At 41.0% G+C, this 15,803-nt stretch overlaps 1 protein-coding gene across 2 annotated transcripts; it reads right to left on the reverse strand.

Moving 5' to 3' along the window:
* Positions 1-1,700: 1,700 nt before the first annotated feature.
* On the reverse strand, positions 1,701-6,649 carry mlnl (motilin-like). 2 transcript variants are annotated; one of them, XM_084167828.1, is made up of 5 exons: positions 6,572-6,649; positions 5,701-5,836; positions 4,869-4,965; positions 4,197-4,305; positions 1,701-1,794 (listed from the first exon to the last, which is right to left on the reverse strand). In XM_084167828.1, exons 2-4 carry the CDS (start codon positions 5,818-5,820, stop codon positions 4,223-4,225), a joined length of 300 nt encoding a protein of 99 aa, XP_084023954.1. In that variant the 5' UTR covers positions 5,821-5,836; positions 6,572-6,649; the 3' UTR covers positions 1,701-1,794; positions 4,197-4,222. The 2 variants fall into 2 exon arrangements, with proteins under 2 accessions (XP_084023954.1, XP_084023953.1); XM_084167827.1 differs by having other exon boundaries at positions 4,858-4,965.
* Between the last annotated feature and the right edge of the window lie 9,154 nt (positions 6,650-15,803).

A 15,803-nucleotide genomic window follows, 5' to 3' on the forward strand; every position in this document is an offset into this window, starting at 1 on the left:
GAATGGCCTTACTGAAGAGCTCAGTGACTTTTAACGTGGCATCGTCATAGGATGCCACCTTTCCAACAAGTCAGTTTGTCAAATGTCTGCCCTGCTAGAGCTGCCCCAGTCAACTGTAGGTGCTGTTATTGTGAAGTGGAAACATCTAGTAGCAACAACGTCTCAGCCGCGAAGTGGTAGGCCACACAAGCTCACAGAACGGGACCACTGAGTGCTGAAGTGCGTAGCACATAAAAATTGTCTGTCCTCGGTTGCAACACTCACTACCGATTTCCAAACTGCCTCTGGAAGCAACGTCAGCATAAGAACTGGTTGTCGGGAGCTTCATGAAATGGGTTTCCATGGCCGAGCAGCTGCACACAAGCCTAAGATCACCATGCGCAATGCCAAGTGTCGGCTGGAGTGGTGTAAAGCTCAGCGCCATTGGACTCAGGAGCAGTGGAAACGCTTTCTCTGGAGTGATGAATCACACTTCACCATCTGGCAGTCTGACGGACTAATCTGGGTTTGGCGGATGCCAGGAGACCGCAACCTGCCCCAATGCATAGTGCCAACTATAAAGTTTGGTGGAGGAGGAATAATGGTCTGGGGCTGTTTTTCATGGTTCGGGCTAGGCCCCTTAGTTCCAGTGAAGGGAAATCTTAACACTGCAGCATACAATGACATTCTAGACGATTCTGTGCTTCCAACTTTGGGGTAACAGTTTGGGGAAGGCCCTTTGCTGTTTCAGCATGACAATGCCCCCGTGCACAAAGCGAGGTCCATACATAAATGGTTTGTCGAGTTTGGTGTGAAAGAACTTGATAGGCCTGCACAAAGCCCTGACCTCACCCCCATCGAACACATTAATTGGAACGCCGACTGCGAGTCAGGCCTAATCGCCCAACATCAGTGCCCGATCTCACTAATGCTCTTGTGGCTGAATGGAAGCAAGTCCCCGCAGCAATGTTCCAACATCTAGTGGAAAGCCTTCCCAGAAGAGTGGAGGCTGTTATAGCAGAAAAGGGGGGACCAACTCCATATTAATGCCCATGATTTTGGAATGAGATGTTCAACGAGCAGGTGTCCACCTAATTTTGGTCATGTAGTGTATGCACAGATATGCAGAAAAATAAACATTTTTGACATAGAATTAAGCTTAACGATTATGCCTCTAGATTGCAGAAAAAAGCTGCTTCAGGTGTTTGAAAAATGCAAAATACTCCAACTTCCAAACGGGGGCCTAGCACCCTTCCGGCCCACCACCCCCGAGCCATCCTTACATACTTTGTGTCCCTCAGATTTCCGGGGTGCATGACGCCCCGTGTGTGTGTGTGTTTAGCCTAGCGGTTAAGATTGTTGGCCCCGTAACCCGAGAGGTTGCTGGTCTGAATCCCCGAGCCGACTAGGTGAAAAATCTGTTGATGTGCCCTTGAGCAAGGCACTTAACCCTAATTGCTCCTGTAAGTCGCTCTGGATAAGAGCGTCTGCTAAATGACTAAAATGTAAATGTATGTGCTCGTGTGTGTGCTCATGCATGCTTGTGTGTAAAGAGGGAATGTTGTCAATTCACTCACTACTAGCAATGAAGTGGTTTTTTCCTCACATTACATAGACACATATAAAGATATGGTATGGAAGTGTGACACATATGGATATACAGCAATTTCACAAGACAAGCAAAGTTCTGTTTAAATGATAATTTCCCTTTTATTCATATCATTGAAACATAAACTATCTGTGCATGTATTCCTGGTCAATTGTAGTAAATTGGTAGCTTTGATGTCTCCTGTGGTCTTCTGTCTTCTCATTTGGCTGAGAGAGAGAAAGAGATAGAGAGATGAGAGAGAAAGAGAGAGAGGAAAGAGAGAAGGAGAGAAAAGAAGTGAGAGAGAGAGAGAGAAGGAGAGGAGAGAGAGGAGAGAAAGAGTGAGGGAGAGAGAGAGAGAGAGAGAGAGAGAGAGAGAGAGAGAGAGAGAGAGAGAGAGAGAGAGAGAGAGAGAGAGAGAGAGAGAGAGAGAGAAGGAGAGAGAGAGAGAGAGAGAGAGAAGGAGAGAGAGGAGAGGAGAGAAAGAGTGAGAGAGAGAGAAGGAGAGAGAGGAGAGGAGAGGAGAGAAAGAGTGAGGGAGAGAGAGAGAACGAGAACGAGAGAGGGAGAGATAGTACAAACATGTAACAGCCTCTCAACTTTAAGCGCTGTATACCTCATTTGTGTTTTTACCTCAAGTTTGTTGCGGTATGGTACAAAGTTTGCACATGCATTGCACAATATACATATATATTAAAGGTAAAACATAAAGCAATATGAAGGTTTGATTACCAGGACGTGTACTCCGAGCATGTGCTGACCAACTGGCAAGTGTCTTCACTGACATTTTCAACATGTCCCTGACTGAGTCTGTAATACCAACATGTTTCAAGCAGACCACCATAGTCCCCGTGCCCAAGAACTTTAAGATAACCTGCCTAAATGACTACCGACCCGTAGCACTGACGTCTGTAGCCATGAAGTGCTTTGAAAGGCTGGTCATGGCTCACATCAACACCATTATCCCAGAAACCCTAGACCCACTCCAATTTGCATACCGCCCCAACAGATCCACAGATGATGCAATCTCTATTGCACTCCACACTGCCCTTTCCCACCTGGACAAGAGGAACACCTACGTGAGAATGCTATTAATTGACTACAGCTCAGCATTCAACACCATAGTGCCCTCAAAGCTCATCAATAAGCTAAGGATCCTGGGACTAAACACCTCCCTCTGCAACTGGATCCTGGACTTCCTGACGGGCCACCCCCAGGTGGTAAGGGTAGGTAACAACACATCTGCCACACTGATCCTCAACACGGGGGCCCCTCAGGGGTGCGTGCTCAGTCCCCTCCTGTACTCCCTGTTCACCCATGACTGCATGGCCAGGCACGACTCCAACACCATCATTAAGTTTGCCGACGACACAACAGTGGTAGGCCTGATCACCGACAACGATGAGACAGCCTATAGGGAGGAGGTCAGAGACCTGGCCGTGTGGTGCCAGGATAACAACCTCTCCCTCAACGTGACCAAGACAAAGGAGATGATTGTGGACTACAGGAAAAAAAAGAGGACTGAGCACGCCCCCATTCTCATCGACGGGGCTGTAGTGGAACAGGTTGAGAGCTTCAAATTCCTTGGTGTCCACATCACCAACGAACTATCATGGTCCAAACACACCAAGACAGGGCACGACAAAGCCTATTCCCCCTCAGGAGACTGAAAAGATTTGGCATGGGTCCTCAGATCCTCAAAAAATTATACAGCTGCACCATCGAGAGCATCCTGACTGGTTGCATCACCGCCTGGTATGGCAACTGCTTGGCCTCCGACCGCAAGGCACTACAGAGGGTAGTGCGTACGGCCCAGTACATCACTGGGGCCAAGCTTCCTGCCATCCAGGACCTCTATACCAGGCGGTGTCAGAGGAAGGCCCTCAAAATTGTCAAAGACTCCAGCCACCCTAGTCATGGACTGTTCTCTCTGCTACCGCACGGCAAGCGGTACCGGAGTGCCAAGTCTAGGTCCAAAATACTTCTCAACAGCTTCTACCCCCAAGCCATAAGACTCCTGAACAGCTAATCATGGCTACCCGGACTATTTGCATTGCCCCCCCACCCCATCCTTTTACGCTGCTGCTACTCTGTTAATTATTTATGCATAGTCACTTTAACTCTACCCACATGTACATATTACTTCAACTACCTCAACTAGCCGGTGCCCCCGCATATTGACTCTGCACCGGTACCCCCCTGTATATATACCCTCCCTACTGTTATTTTATTTTACTTCTGCTCTTTTTTTCTCAACACTTACTTTTTTTGTTAAAAATAAATGCACTGTTGGTTAAGGGCTGTAAGTAAGCATTTCACTGTAATGTCTGCACCTGTTGTATTCGGCGCATGTGGCCAATACAATTTTATTTTATTTTATTTGATGTTTAAGACATTTAACCTAGTCTAAACAAAGAAAGGGTGATGTTTCAGCTTTGTTTTTTTTGTAACTGTACAGTTTGTTGGGGACTATTCCATTGGTTCCACCAGGGAAATTAAGCACACCTCAAGTATTTAAATATGTATTTGAACCAGGCTGTAAATGTCCCATAATCACCTGTAAGGACAGACAGTTGTGGCTGTTATGTGCATCTAAATTCATGTGTTATATTTCTATGGTCATGGGTACCTTTCTTCTCTGCCTGCTCCACCATTTCATGGATGATCTCTTCCAGCACAGGGGCCACATGCTCCAGCTGTTTGGCTGTCAGTCGAACACTTATCTCCACTGTCTTTTCCTGGCCACACACATTTATTAGAGGTTTATAACACAAAACAGTCAATAACAAAAAACATTCTGTATCTCCGTGTGTGTGTGTGTGGACATGTTTAACTATTCTTGACCAACTGTGGACATTTTGTTGGTCCCCACAAGGTCAAATGCAATATAGGGGGTTTAGGGTTAAGGTTAGAATTAGTGTTAGTGTTAGGTTTAGGGTTAGGAGCTAGGGTTTGTTTTAGGGTTAGGAGCTAGGGTTAGGTTTAGGGTTAAGGTTAGGTTTTTGGGTTAAGGTTAGGGTTAGGGTTAAGGTTAGGTTTAGGGTAAAAGTATGGGTTAGGGTTAGGTTTAGGGTTAGGGGTTAGGGAAAATAGGATTTTGAATGGGACTGAATTGTGTGTCCCCACAAGGTTAGCTGTACAGGACTGTGTGTGTGTGTGTGTGTGTGTGTGTGTGTGTGTGTGTGTGTGTGTGTGTGTGTGTGTGTGTGTGTGTGTGTGTGTGTGTGTGTGTGTGTGTGTGTGTGTGTGTGTGTGTGTGTGTGTGTGTGTGTGTGTGTTTGTGTGTTTACAGGAGTACCACCATCGTCCTCAGGAAGCTGTTGGATGGTGACATCCTGAAACTGTCCGTCCCCTGACCGAGGCTTCATTTCCTTCCTCCCCAACTTATCCTGTAGGGCCTAAACACATACACATATACACAAACACACGTATTTTCAAATAATCTGTCAGAATCAACTACTTGCATTGGAAGTATTTTCAAGTATTTTCAAATAATTTCCCAAAAAAGCATAGTGTTCAAATAACAAATAACAAACAGACCTGGGTTCAAATTAATGGGAGTATTTATTTGTGTTGTGTATTTGAGTATGTTTACAAATACATTCCAATATTCAACTACTTGTTTTAAATAAAATAATATCAAAATACTTACTTCCAAATGTCTTTAAAAGTATTTGAAATACCCTTAATAGTTCGAACCCAGGTCTGACACAGATAGAAACATATTGTGTAGAACAGACATGCCTCAGCTTTAGAAATCATATCAGCTCTGGTCATGGCATTTCTATCTGCAAAATACAGTACAGTGCACCCTTCTTAACGTGACCCTGGTATCTTCCCACTGGGCATAGACGTCAGTTCAACGTCTAGTTTTGATTTACATTTGGTTGAGTTATCAACTAACGTGAATTGAATGTGAAATTAACAAAAAATGTCACCCTGTCATTGGATTTAGGTTAGAAAAAAAGACCAAATTCCCTTATGTCGATGACTTTTTGCAAATCCAATCAGTTTTCCACATTGATCATCAGATTGTTTTGTTGATTCAACAAGTTTTTTCCCAGTGGGTTGGCTGTTTTGTTTACCTCTGTTATTCCCACCCCCCCTCCTGCGCCTCACTTCCTGCTTCTCACCTTCATCTCCCTCATCTCTTTGGGGCTGAAGAAGGAGAAGTGTCCCTCTGCCCGTTCACCCAGCATGGCCACCAGACACACCAGCACCACACAGCCTGTCACCGCTCCATGCATGGTCATTCTGCTTACTCCTGTCCTACACACACACACGTTTGTACGATGTTATTTGTCCATTAAAGAATAATGATCATGACCAAGACAATTGACTTGTGTAATGTAAATGTCATGTAATGAAAGTAAACTGATTGCACAGATGGCTGCTCACACAAACACTCAAGCACAAGCGCGTACATACGCAGACAGGCACACACACACACACACACACACACGCACAAACACGGTGAGTAAACTCCTTCCAGAAGTGGGATTTGTTTTTTTTACTTCTGTCGTTACGCAACAAAAGGTCTCAACAGATCATATCTGTCCACACTCAATACATCTTTCTACACTTGTCTTCATATCTATAGTTGGAAACTGAACATTTACATTCTATTTACATAGATGTATGCACTCAATTAAAGAGCGAGAGAAGAGCAAAGGCTAAGAGAAGCAAAGAGATTCTGCAGGGAAGTCTGCAAGCAGAAAGAGATAAGAAGCGGAAAACAGACAAGACACATTGAAAGATAGACTTACCAAGCAAAGATTGGCATATACAGAAAAATATACAGAGAGAGAGACAGAGACAGAGAGAGAGAGAGAGAGAGAGAGAGAGAGAGAGACAAATACAGAGACAGGCAAACAGACAGAAAAAGAGAGACCAACCGGGAAAGAGAGACAGACTGAAAGAAAAAGACCAACAGAGAAAGAGAGACAGACAGACACAGACAGACACACAGACAGATCCATATAGTCAGCTTGTTGTACTACCCACTCTGATGTTTTCCTGTGTGAGTCCCTGCTGGTGATGAGCTAGCTGGCTGTGTCCTGTTGTTCTGTCACCCTGCTAGAGACCCTGCTCTTTATATGGATCCCCATCCTCTGGTCTCTTTTACTGTCCCCTCTGACGTCTGCTCCTCAACAGATCCACCAGCCACTCTCCTCCAGCTCCCCGGAAACAGAGGCATGTCTTAATGGGAATGGACTGCCTTTCCTCTTGAAGGGGGTTACTGTGGAAGAAAGAGTAGGAAAGTAGTGTCATATGTTTTTATATGATTTATTATGCGTTTCCAGTACTATTTCCCTTGTTATAGTCTTATTGCTAGATAATGTCAGAGCACAGAAAATTCTGATTAACGGCAACGTTTTGAGAGAGAAAATTCTATGCCAATTGTACATGCTGTTTTTGACTTATCCTGGGGACATCCCTGTATATGTATGTTTGTGTGTGTGTGTGTGTGTGTGTGTGTGTGTGTGTGTGTGTGAGAGAGAGTGGGGGGGGGGGGGGGGCTGCTTGAGCTATAGCCAGTAATACATTCTCAGCTCTTCAGTAATATCCTGTCTACCGTGACGTTTATGACCTGGCATTGTAACACTCAGCTCCACACATGGCACAACATACATTCATTTCTTGGTAACAGGTTACCGTGGATGGCTTTTAACATAACTTTTCCTGCTGTAACACTTCACTTGTTTACTATTTAATCATTCTGCATGGAATTTTAGAAAAAACATTTTAGATATCCTTCATGTGACGTGGACCTTGTCTAAATGGACCGTAGATGGACATAATAAATTCATAATGATAAGTGTAAAATGTATTTAAAGTGACTGGTCTGAGTTGTAGGCTATCCTCTGCTTGTTCTGACAGTGTTGTAACTTTCTCTATTTATTTTTATGCAATAGGCATGATTGACTGAGCATCAGGAAACCTTTACAGTTTTTGCTAACAAGCATTGTTTAATACTGCGGATACATTTGCAAAACTCTAAATACAGTTATCAAAACAACATGCAACTTGGCAATGCACATCCTACATGTCTCAAAAACAAATCTTTCTTCCAAATGAAAGCTAACAGTCTCTCACGACATGCACACATTGTAATTCATAGTATCATGACCTACAAAACTCTAAAAACCACTTGAAAATGTGTCAATTTGTCTAATATCATATTTTTTTAGATGAACCAACAGTCATTTTTACAAAAGAAGAGTGGAACACCTGTACTGTATAGAATGTCCTGCAAGATATGTAAAGAAATAAAGCAGAAAGGCTGCAATATGCTTCAATACAATTTACTGTCTTTTTGCAAATTACAGAATTTTGCTTTTTGCAGAGTAATTCCAAAATACACAAAAATAAATAATTCCAGTACTGTTAAACAAACAAAAAGTGTATACACACTATTAATATGCATAGCATATTGTCCAAATGAAACAGATATATAACAATGCTAGTCAACCCTGTCTGCTGCATTGGGCCATAAGTTCTCATCCACATCACACTGTATGGCAGGGTTCTTCAATTCCGGTCCTGGAGGGCCGAAACACCTCTGTTTCTCACCCTCTCCTTCTAATCAGGGGCTAATTCAGACCTGGGACACCAGGTGAGTGCAATTAACTACCAGGTAGAAATAAAAAACAGAAGTGTTTCGGCCCTCCAGGACCAGAATTGAAGAACCCTGCTGTATGGCCTCTCGCGCAATACACCTGGGAAAGAATCTCTTTGCATGCCTGATCCATCCCTGGCAATCTTCTGCAGAGATATCCAGGCATTCTGCATTCATTGCATCCAAGAGTGACATTTGATCATGTGGATGGTGGTCATAAACTTTCCACCTCCCTGAGGAAAATAATGATTCTATGGGGTTGAGGAAGGGAGAGTAAGGGGGGGTGAAAAGTGACACCATCCCGGGATGGGCTGCAAACCACTCTGTGACTGCATGGGAGTGGTGAAATGCCATATTGTCCCCTACAATAACCCAGGTTTCCATATTTCTTCTGACTTGCCCTCTTTCTTCACCTGGCAAAAGCCTTCCATAGAGGTCATCCCTTAATGAAATTAGGCACTCTGTGTCGTATGGCCTAATTAGTGGTTTATGTAACAGCAATCCTTCAGAGGATATTGTGGCACACATTGTGATGTTGTCACCCCTCTGGCCTGGGACATTCACAGTTGCCCTTTTCCCAATCACATTCCTTCCACGTCGGCGTGTTTTGGCCATGTTAAAACCAGCCTCATCCACAAAGACAAACATGTGGGATGTTGGCTTCAAGCTCCATGACACTAAAATATTGACACCTTTTGTAGAGATGGTAATTACATAAAAATGGAAAACACCTGGGTAGGTCTTCAGTTACGTAATGTAGAATGAAAATCAGCTGTGAATAATTAAGAGTTATTATAATTATTTTCAGTAGCTTTTGAACTTGAGTTTAACAGTTTTGATAAGGGTATTGTAGTGTCTTACAGTCTATAATATGTTGACCGTTGCAGAAAGTGTGATACAGGAAACTTGGCCCTAAGATTTTGCTGATGTGGCAAAATGGTGTAATAGATGAACTCGATTCTACTCTGCGGAAAACATCTGGAAATCATTACTTATGGAAAGATGATATGGGGAGAGAGGTGAAAAAGACCAGGGATTGGTTTTTAGAATCACACCATATTACGTCATAAATTATATAAAACCATGTCTTGAACAATAGGGGTTGGAATAGCAAATTACTGATTTGGCTGTGCTGTCTCACAGATATCTGCAGTATCTGTCAAATTCCGATGCTGGAACTTTTGTTATAATAAACCTTTAAAAACAGAGTACAGTGTCGGCGGATTCCTTATCATTACAGCATGGACCAGCAAAGGTGTGTCTTTTAGACACTACATTTAATGGCGACGAGGTAGTTTTATTTTTATTCTTTTTGGGTCGTGTTACGTCTATTCTCAACATTCCATTCCTGGGCTACAAAGTGACTCCCGCTCAAGAAGCCGGCAAAAAAGGTGAGCTTTTTTCACTAATATTGGGCGCTGGCCGTTTTGTGAGTCCAGAGAGTGTGTGTGTTCAAGATGTACCGTCAAAGAATCTATGCGTGCGTTTTGCTGGTTCTTTTTTGCTGTGTGATAGGAATTCCGTTCTAAATTTTCTAAATTAGTTTGCGTTGAGAACAAAGAAAAAAAAAAAAGTGGGGAGTGTCTATAGGGCACACCAATAGGACACATATTTTGCCTTGGAAAAAGTGTGACAGACATAGTCCAGGAAAATTATGAAGAAATAAGGCATGAAGGAATAAAAAACAGTATACTTTAGGACGCTGTTAATTTAAGGAAGCCCTTGGGAAAAAACAAGGCATCAATATGATGGCCATAAATCTTGATAGTTATTAGATTAACTCTCAAGTCAGTTCTGGGAACTGCTGGTTTAAGACAATATATTCAATTGTAAGTTTACCGCTCTGAATTTATTTGACGAAATATCTGTCTGAAGTAATCCTCTCTTTTGAATGTCTAAAACCTGAAGGTAGCAGAAATTTAGCAAAAGGAATACAAAAGAAAATAGGAACGGCGATAAGCATGCTTGCTTTGTATAAATGGATCCTGTATGTCTCTGTGTCTGTGTGTGTGTGTGAGACAGAGAGAATGCTGCTACATGTGTGTACGTGGAGAGGTCTCTGATTACTTCCAGCTGTGTGTCGACTAAGGCTCTGACAACAGGGCTTTACTCTTTTGTAAGGAAATATGGTAGTTGAGGTCAAAACCTTATGAGTCTCTATAAAAAGGAGAATGTTCATTAACTATTAGAATAGCATGACCCTACAGGGAGGACTTTTTAAGAGTGTATAGAGATGTTTTGTAATTGATAACAGCATAATTATCAATCTGCAAACTAGGATAAGTGAAAGATAACATAACTTGGAAGTGGGATTTGTGTTCTGTGTGTTTCGTGTTTGTTTGTGTGTTCTGTAGAGTCTTGTTATTGTCTATGGGAGGAGAGAACGGAGCAACAGCGGGTCTGTCTATAGCTCCTTTCACTCTGAAATCACATTGGTGACTGAACTGCGCACGCGTAGGATTTTATGAGTTTAGCCACTCCCCTGCACTGAACTGATTGGGAGAGTCATTCTCAGTGCAGACAAAAAGAAAACGGGAGGGGGAATTTTGCACACAAGTGAAATGTTCTCTTGAATTAACTATTGCTTGACTGTAAAACTGTTTGGTTGATAATCGGTTGAGTTGGTGAATGAGAGATATATTGACGGATTAAAAATAATAATAATAAAATAAATGAATAAAATAAAATGTTATTGAGCTATTTATAATATTCCTGAGTTAAGCTGTTTGCTTATTTCTTAGCGTGAATGTGAAAAGAAAATATATATATATATAAATAATGATGAACTAAATTCTTGCTTGTTGTTTTGTCCTTCTGTCATACGAGAGACGAGAAGGAGGAGACAGAGAGAGAGAGAGAGGAGGTGCTAACATCAGCTGGCATCGATGACAACCACCCAGCCAAATTAAGGCCAGTACTGTACTTATCCACAAAACCTACTTTCCCTTACAGGATTTAATTGATACATTGTGTCTAAATATAATTTTTCATGTTGTGACCATTTCACAGGAACTTGGCAACAGACTGATGAATTGATGTAATTGGCAATTGCACATTAGAGTTTTTGTCAATGACTTGTTTTGATTAGAGTTGTGTTGGAAATCCAGCACTGACATTATTCTGTAAAATTAAGGTAATTAATTGCTTATTAAGCAATTGGGTAGTGTTGCTGGTACAGGTATTTTATTCTTGAATTGCTCTGGAGTTGACTACTTTCCTTTACTCTTCCTCATCGGATGTGGTAAGATTGCCATTAATCAATAATTTGGTAAAATAAAATTCACAGAATAATTGGTAATTGATTGGTTGATTGGTTGATTGATTTGATTGATTAGTTGATTGGTTGGATTGATTGATTGATTGATTGATTTGATTGATTGGTTGATTGATTGGATTAATTGATTGATTGATTTGATTGGTAATTGATTGATTGATTGATTGGTAATTGATTTGATTGATTTGATTGATTGTTTGGTAATTGATTGATTGGATTAATTGATTAATTATTTTATTTAAAAAAAAAAAAAAAAAAAAAAAAAAAAGAGGGAAACAAGAGGGAAACACATAACATAGTCATTACAATGGGGAAAAAGGACATCAAAACTACAAAAGCAATTACTCCTCTTCATGTAGTACAGAATAGTAATCCTCTAGTTAATGGTATAGCAAAATTATCTGAAAAATGGAATAAACGTTGGCCTGACATTGAACAACCATGGCCAGTGGAAGGCACTCTTAACCCAGACGTCATCAAGATAATGCAAGTGCTTGTATCCACGTATAAGGCAGATCAAAAGAAGGGGAAGAAAGGAAAACTTCGTAAAGAAAAAAGACAAAGAGAGCTGGGTGTTCTTAAGCTTTTTGAAAATGAAGGACAAAAACTGATAAAAGATACAAAAGATAAGAGAGACAGAGGTACAGAGAAAATGGCAAAGGAGGTGAAGGTGACAGAAAAGCTAATGGCAGAAGTCAATACACCTTTCTCATATATGGATTCAGCAAAAACACCCCCACCTTATGAGAAAGAAGCCAAGTTTAAGGACGTTTATCCTCAGCTTCCAGTGATCATTCAGGAGGGTGACTATTGCATCAGAGATGAAGATGAACAAATAATAGAGAGAGGACAAGCAGAAACGACCATAAAGATGAATCCAAACTCCAAAAGCAGGAACAAAACGAGATGTCTGGAAACTAAGGGTAGAGTGAGGTCAAGGAGGATGGAACTTGATGATGACGATGATGATGATGATGATGATCAGAGTGATTCAGAAGAGATCATGGGTGGATATGACCCTGTCATCAGACAGAGGTTGGCCAGAGCGGAAAGAAGGGGTGATGGAAGTTGGAAGAAGAAAAATACAAGTGATTCGAGTGCTGGTGAAAATGAAGATGGAGACAGCGATGAAGATTTGGAGACCAAAGGTGCTTCATATTCAAGAGGATTTTATCCTCCAATGACTAACACAGAAGAAATAAAAAGAGATATAGACCGATGCGTATCACACCTGTATAAGGCCAATAACTTAGAAGAAGTAAAAGAACTGGAAGAACGACTCAAGAAGCTGAAGACGAAGGAAAAGAAGCTGCTGAGAAAAGAATCCCAAGAATCTGAGAAGAAATATACATTGAGGCCAAGGAAAGATGGCACTAGTAAGAAAATTATGCCGGTGATCATTCGAGGACAAAACCTAGAATATAAGCCTTTGCAGAATACCGATATGTCAGATATACTTGAGAAGCTGCCTACTCTTCAAGATGGAGCATATCCTTGGATTTCAAAGTTGGAAGAAATTACGGTGGGAACACAGTCTGCCATAGGAGACATTAAGAAACTTTTGGCTAATCTCCTTGGGATTCCAGGCATGGAATAAATTTTTCAGAGAGCTGGACTTCATAGATATGTGGGAACTGCTGTGAATGATCCTGAATTGTTGGCTGCAAGCAGGAATCGGCTGTGGAGAGCACTGAAAGATACGTTTCCAACAAATGTGCATCCTGACAACATTCTGATTGACCCACTAGGACAACAAGAAAATCCGAGAGCCTACGTGTCAAGAGTTCATCAAGTGTGGAGAAATATTACCGGAAATGATCCAGATGTGAGTCAAATTGAACAGTCAATCTTGAGAGCTAAACTACAGATGGGACTGCCCTCACCGGTAAGGAGCAAACTGGCAGAAGTGGTTGGACTTGGGAGCATGACAAAAGGTGTCTATACAGATCATATAGCCCATCAAGTGGATCTGTACCGGAAAAAGGAACACAACCAGAAAGAACAGGACCAAGAAACTCTCCGAAAACTCAATCAAATACAACTGGTGGAGAAGAAGGAGAAGAGAAACTTTGGTTATGCAGAATCAGTGTGAACCAAATAACAATCACTGCTACAGCTTCAACTGAACAAGGTCAAATGCAATTATACCAGCCACAACAAGTGGTATAAATTGTTTCATATCCATAGATAGTTTCTGGAAAGAAAGAATTTCAGAGGAAGATACGGGAGCAAGTGAAGATCACCTGTCCTCCAGGTGAACCCTATAGGAGAAAGGAGCAAGGACTCTAGAGGTGCCTAGAAGATCCGAAAGGAGTTTTCAACTGGTAGCATCAGGACCGGAAAAAGATCCAACAATTGAAGTGAAAATAAACAATGGACTATGGGAAGTGATGATGGATAGCAGAAAGGTTTTTATCTGTGTTCAGCCTGAAGAGGTTACACATCTCACGATGTCAAATCAATTAATGATGAGAAGAACTTGGAGTGAAGATCAGCGATTTCTGAAAATGATGATTTTGGCTCAAGGACAAGGAGAGTCATAAGCTGTACGGAAGACAAATGAATCTATTTGAAGTGTGAAGATGAATTGAGAATCTATGGAAGAAGAGATGTTGAAAAAAGTTCAAGAATGTTTGAGATATCAAAGTAGGACTGATATTGGATTTGTGAAATCAGCTCAATTGAGGTGAAAGTTGAGGAGACAGACCTCCTTGGAAGAATCAGTATCCATTGAAAGATGAAGCAATCCAAGGGATTGAACCAGAAATTGAAGGACTTTCAAAAGCAAGTGTTTTGAAGACAATAGAAAAATCGTTAGAGTAGCAATCAATTATTGTTTTGGAGAAACCATGATGATTTAGTAAGCTATGGGTTAGCTTATGTTGTAAAGGGGAGATTAGGATAAAAATCACAAAGGAGTAGAGTTTTTGGGAACCATATTTTCTTGAATAGATTGACTATGTCATAGGCAGGTGCACAATCTTTCTGAAATATAATGTGTGACTGTTATTCTTGGTTACATCCAAATACCAAGAGGTTCATAAGATGTTCAACTAAGCTAAAATATGCTCAGTCGGTTGCAAAGTTCTTGTGCAAAGAAGTCATAAGCAGGTGGGAATTTCCCGACTTAATATCCTCAGAAAATGGGAAAGAGTTTTGTGAATAAATCAGTGAAATGGGTTTTTGAAAAAATTAGAGAAAAATAAAATTGGAAAAAGTCAGACTAAAATGTTATGAAAACTAGGGTTGAAATAACTCTAGGAAATTTGGAATATCTGATTGTGGGACGATTATATTATTGTGATGAATCAAAGGGGGGAAATGGAATGTGATTCATTTTATATCTAATTTTATATATCATTTTTAGTTGACATTGATGTTTTAATTTGCATGTGTTGTTTTGCAAAAGATACTGTTTGGTATTTTCTTTTCTTCCAGAAGCATATGGGGGAATATGTAGAGGGACTCAAATACTCAAACATGGACAATATGAATGGACTGGAGGAAGTGGAACAAGGAAGGAGTGGAAATGTTCCGATTCCATCATCGACGTCACATTGAAAGTCGACACTGTGGAAGAGATGAAGTGTAGTGGACTACATTCCAGTGTTATATTCTTTCTGTATTAATTTTTGAACAATTATGTTTTCTGTTGTTGGGTACATGTGGGGACCTCAGATGTTTTTGTTTATTTCGTTGAAGTTTAGGGATATGGGGTCTAGGCAAGGAAAGAGAGAATCCACAGGAGGGTCCGATGGGTCGACCAGCCTGAATGTGGACATTTTGATTGTATTTTGTTTGCCGGGGTTTTCATATGTATTCAATTGCATCATAGCTTAAAATGTATTCATGAAGATGTGTGAATTGATCTGGAGTACTTAGGTGGTCGCCTAGGGCAGAGGGGCCGTGAGAGAATTTTCCTGTCTTGACTGACTGATGGATATTTGGAATGAAAGCTGCCAGACAGGTTTTTTCGCTCTTACACTCCATGACAATTCATTTACACTCCATGACAATTTATTTACACTCCATAACAATTTATTTACACTCCATAATAATGTATTTACACTACATACAAAAATGTGTCTATATAAACATGTGTTTAATCTCCATAAATGTTGGTTTATTGTTAAAGTTACTCAAGAACAAGAATTGTTATTTGTCATAATCCTATTCTTTTTGTTTTCGAGACTTAATTAGTCTCGAAGGGGGGAAATATGTAGTGTCTTACAGTCTATAATATGTTGACCGTTGCAGAAAGTGTGATACAGGAAACTTGGCCCTAAGATTTTGCTGATGTGGCAAAATGGTGTAATAGATGAACTCGATTCTACTCTGCGGAA

Source organism: Coregonus lavaretus (genome assembly GCF_964263955.1).
Source record: "Coregonus lavaretus genome assembly, chromosome: 8".
NCBI classification, from domain to species: domain Eukaryota; kingdom Metazoa; phylum Chordata; class Actinopteri; order Salmoniformes; family Salmonidae; genus Coregonus; species Coregonus lavaretus.

Excerpts from the sequence above, each read along its gene's own strand:
- mlnl (XM_084167827.1), bottom strand. The coding sequence starts at position 5,820 with ATGACCATGCATGGAGCGGTGACAGGCTGTGTGGTGCTGGTGTGTCTG. Across the intron at positions 4,966-5,700 it reads AAGAGATGAGGGAGATGAAG|GCCCTACAGGATAAGTTGGG; the intron begins GTGAGAAGCAGG and ends GTATGTGTTTAG. Across the intron at positions 4,306-4,857 it reads AGGACGATGGTGGTACTCCT|GAAAAGACAGTGGAGATAAG; the intron begins GTAAACACACAA and ends GTGTGTGGCCAG.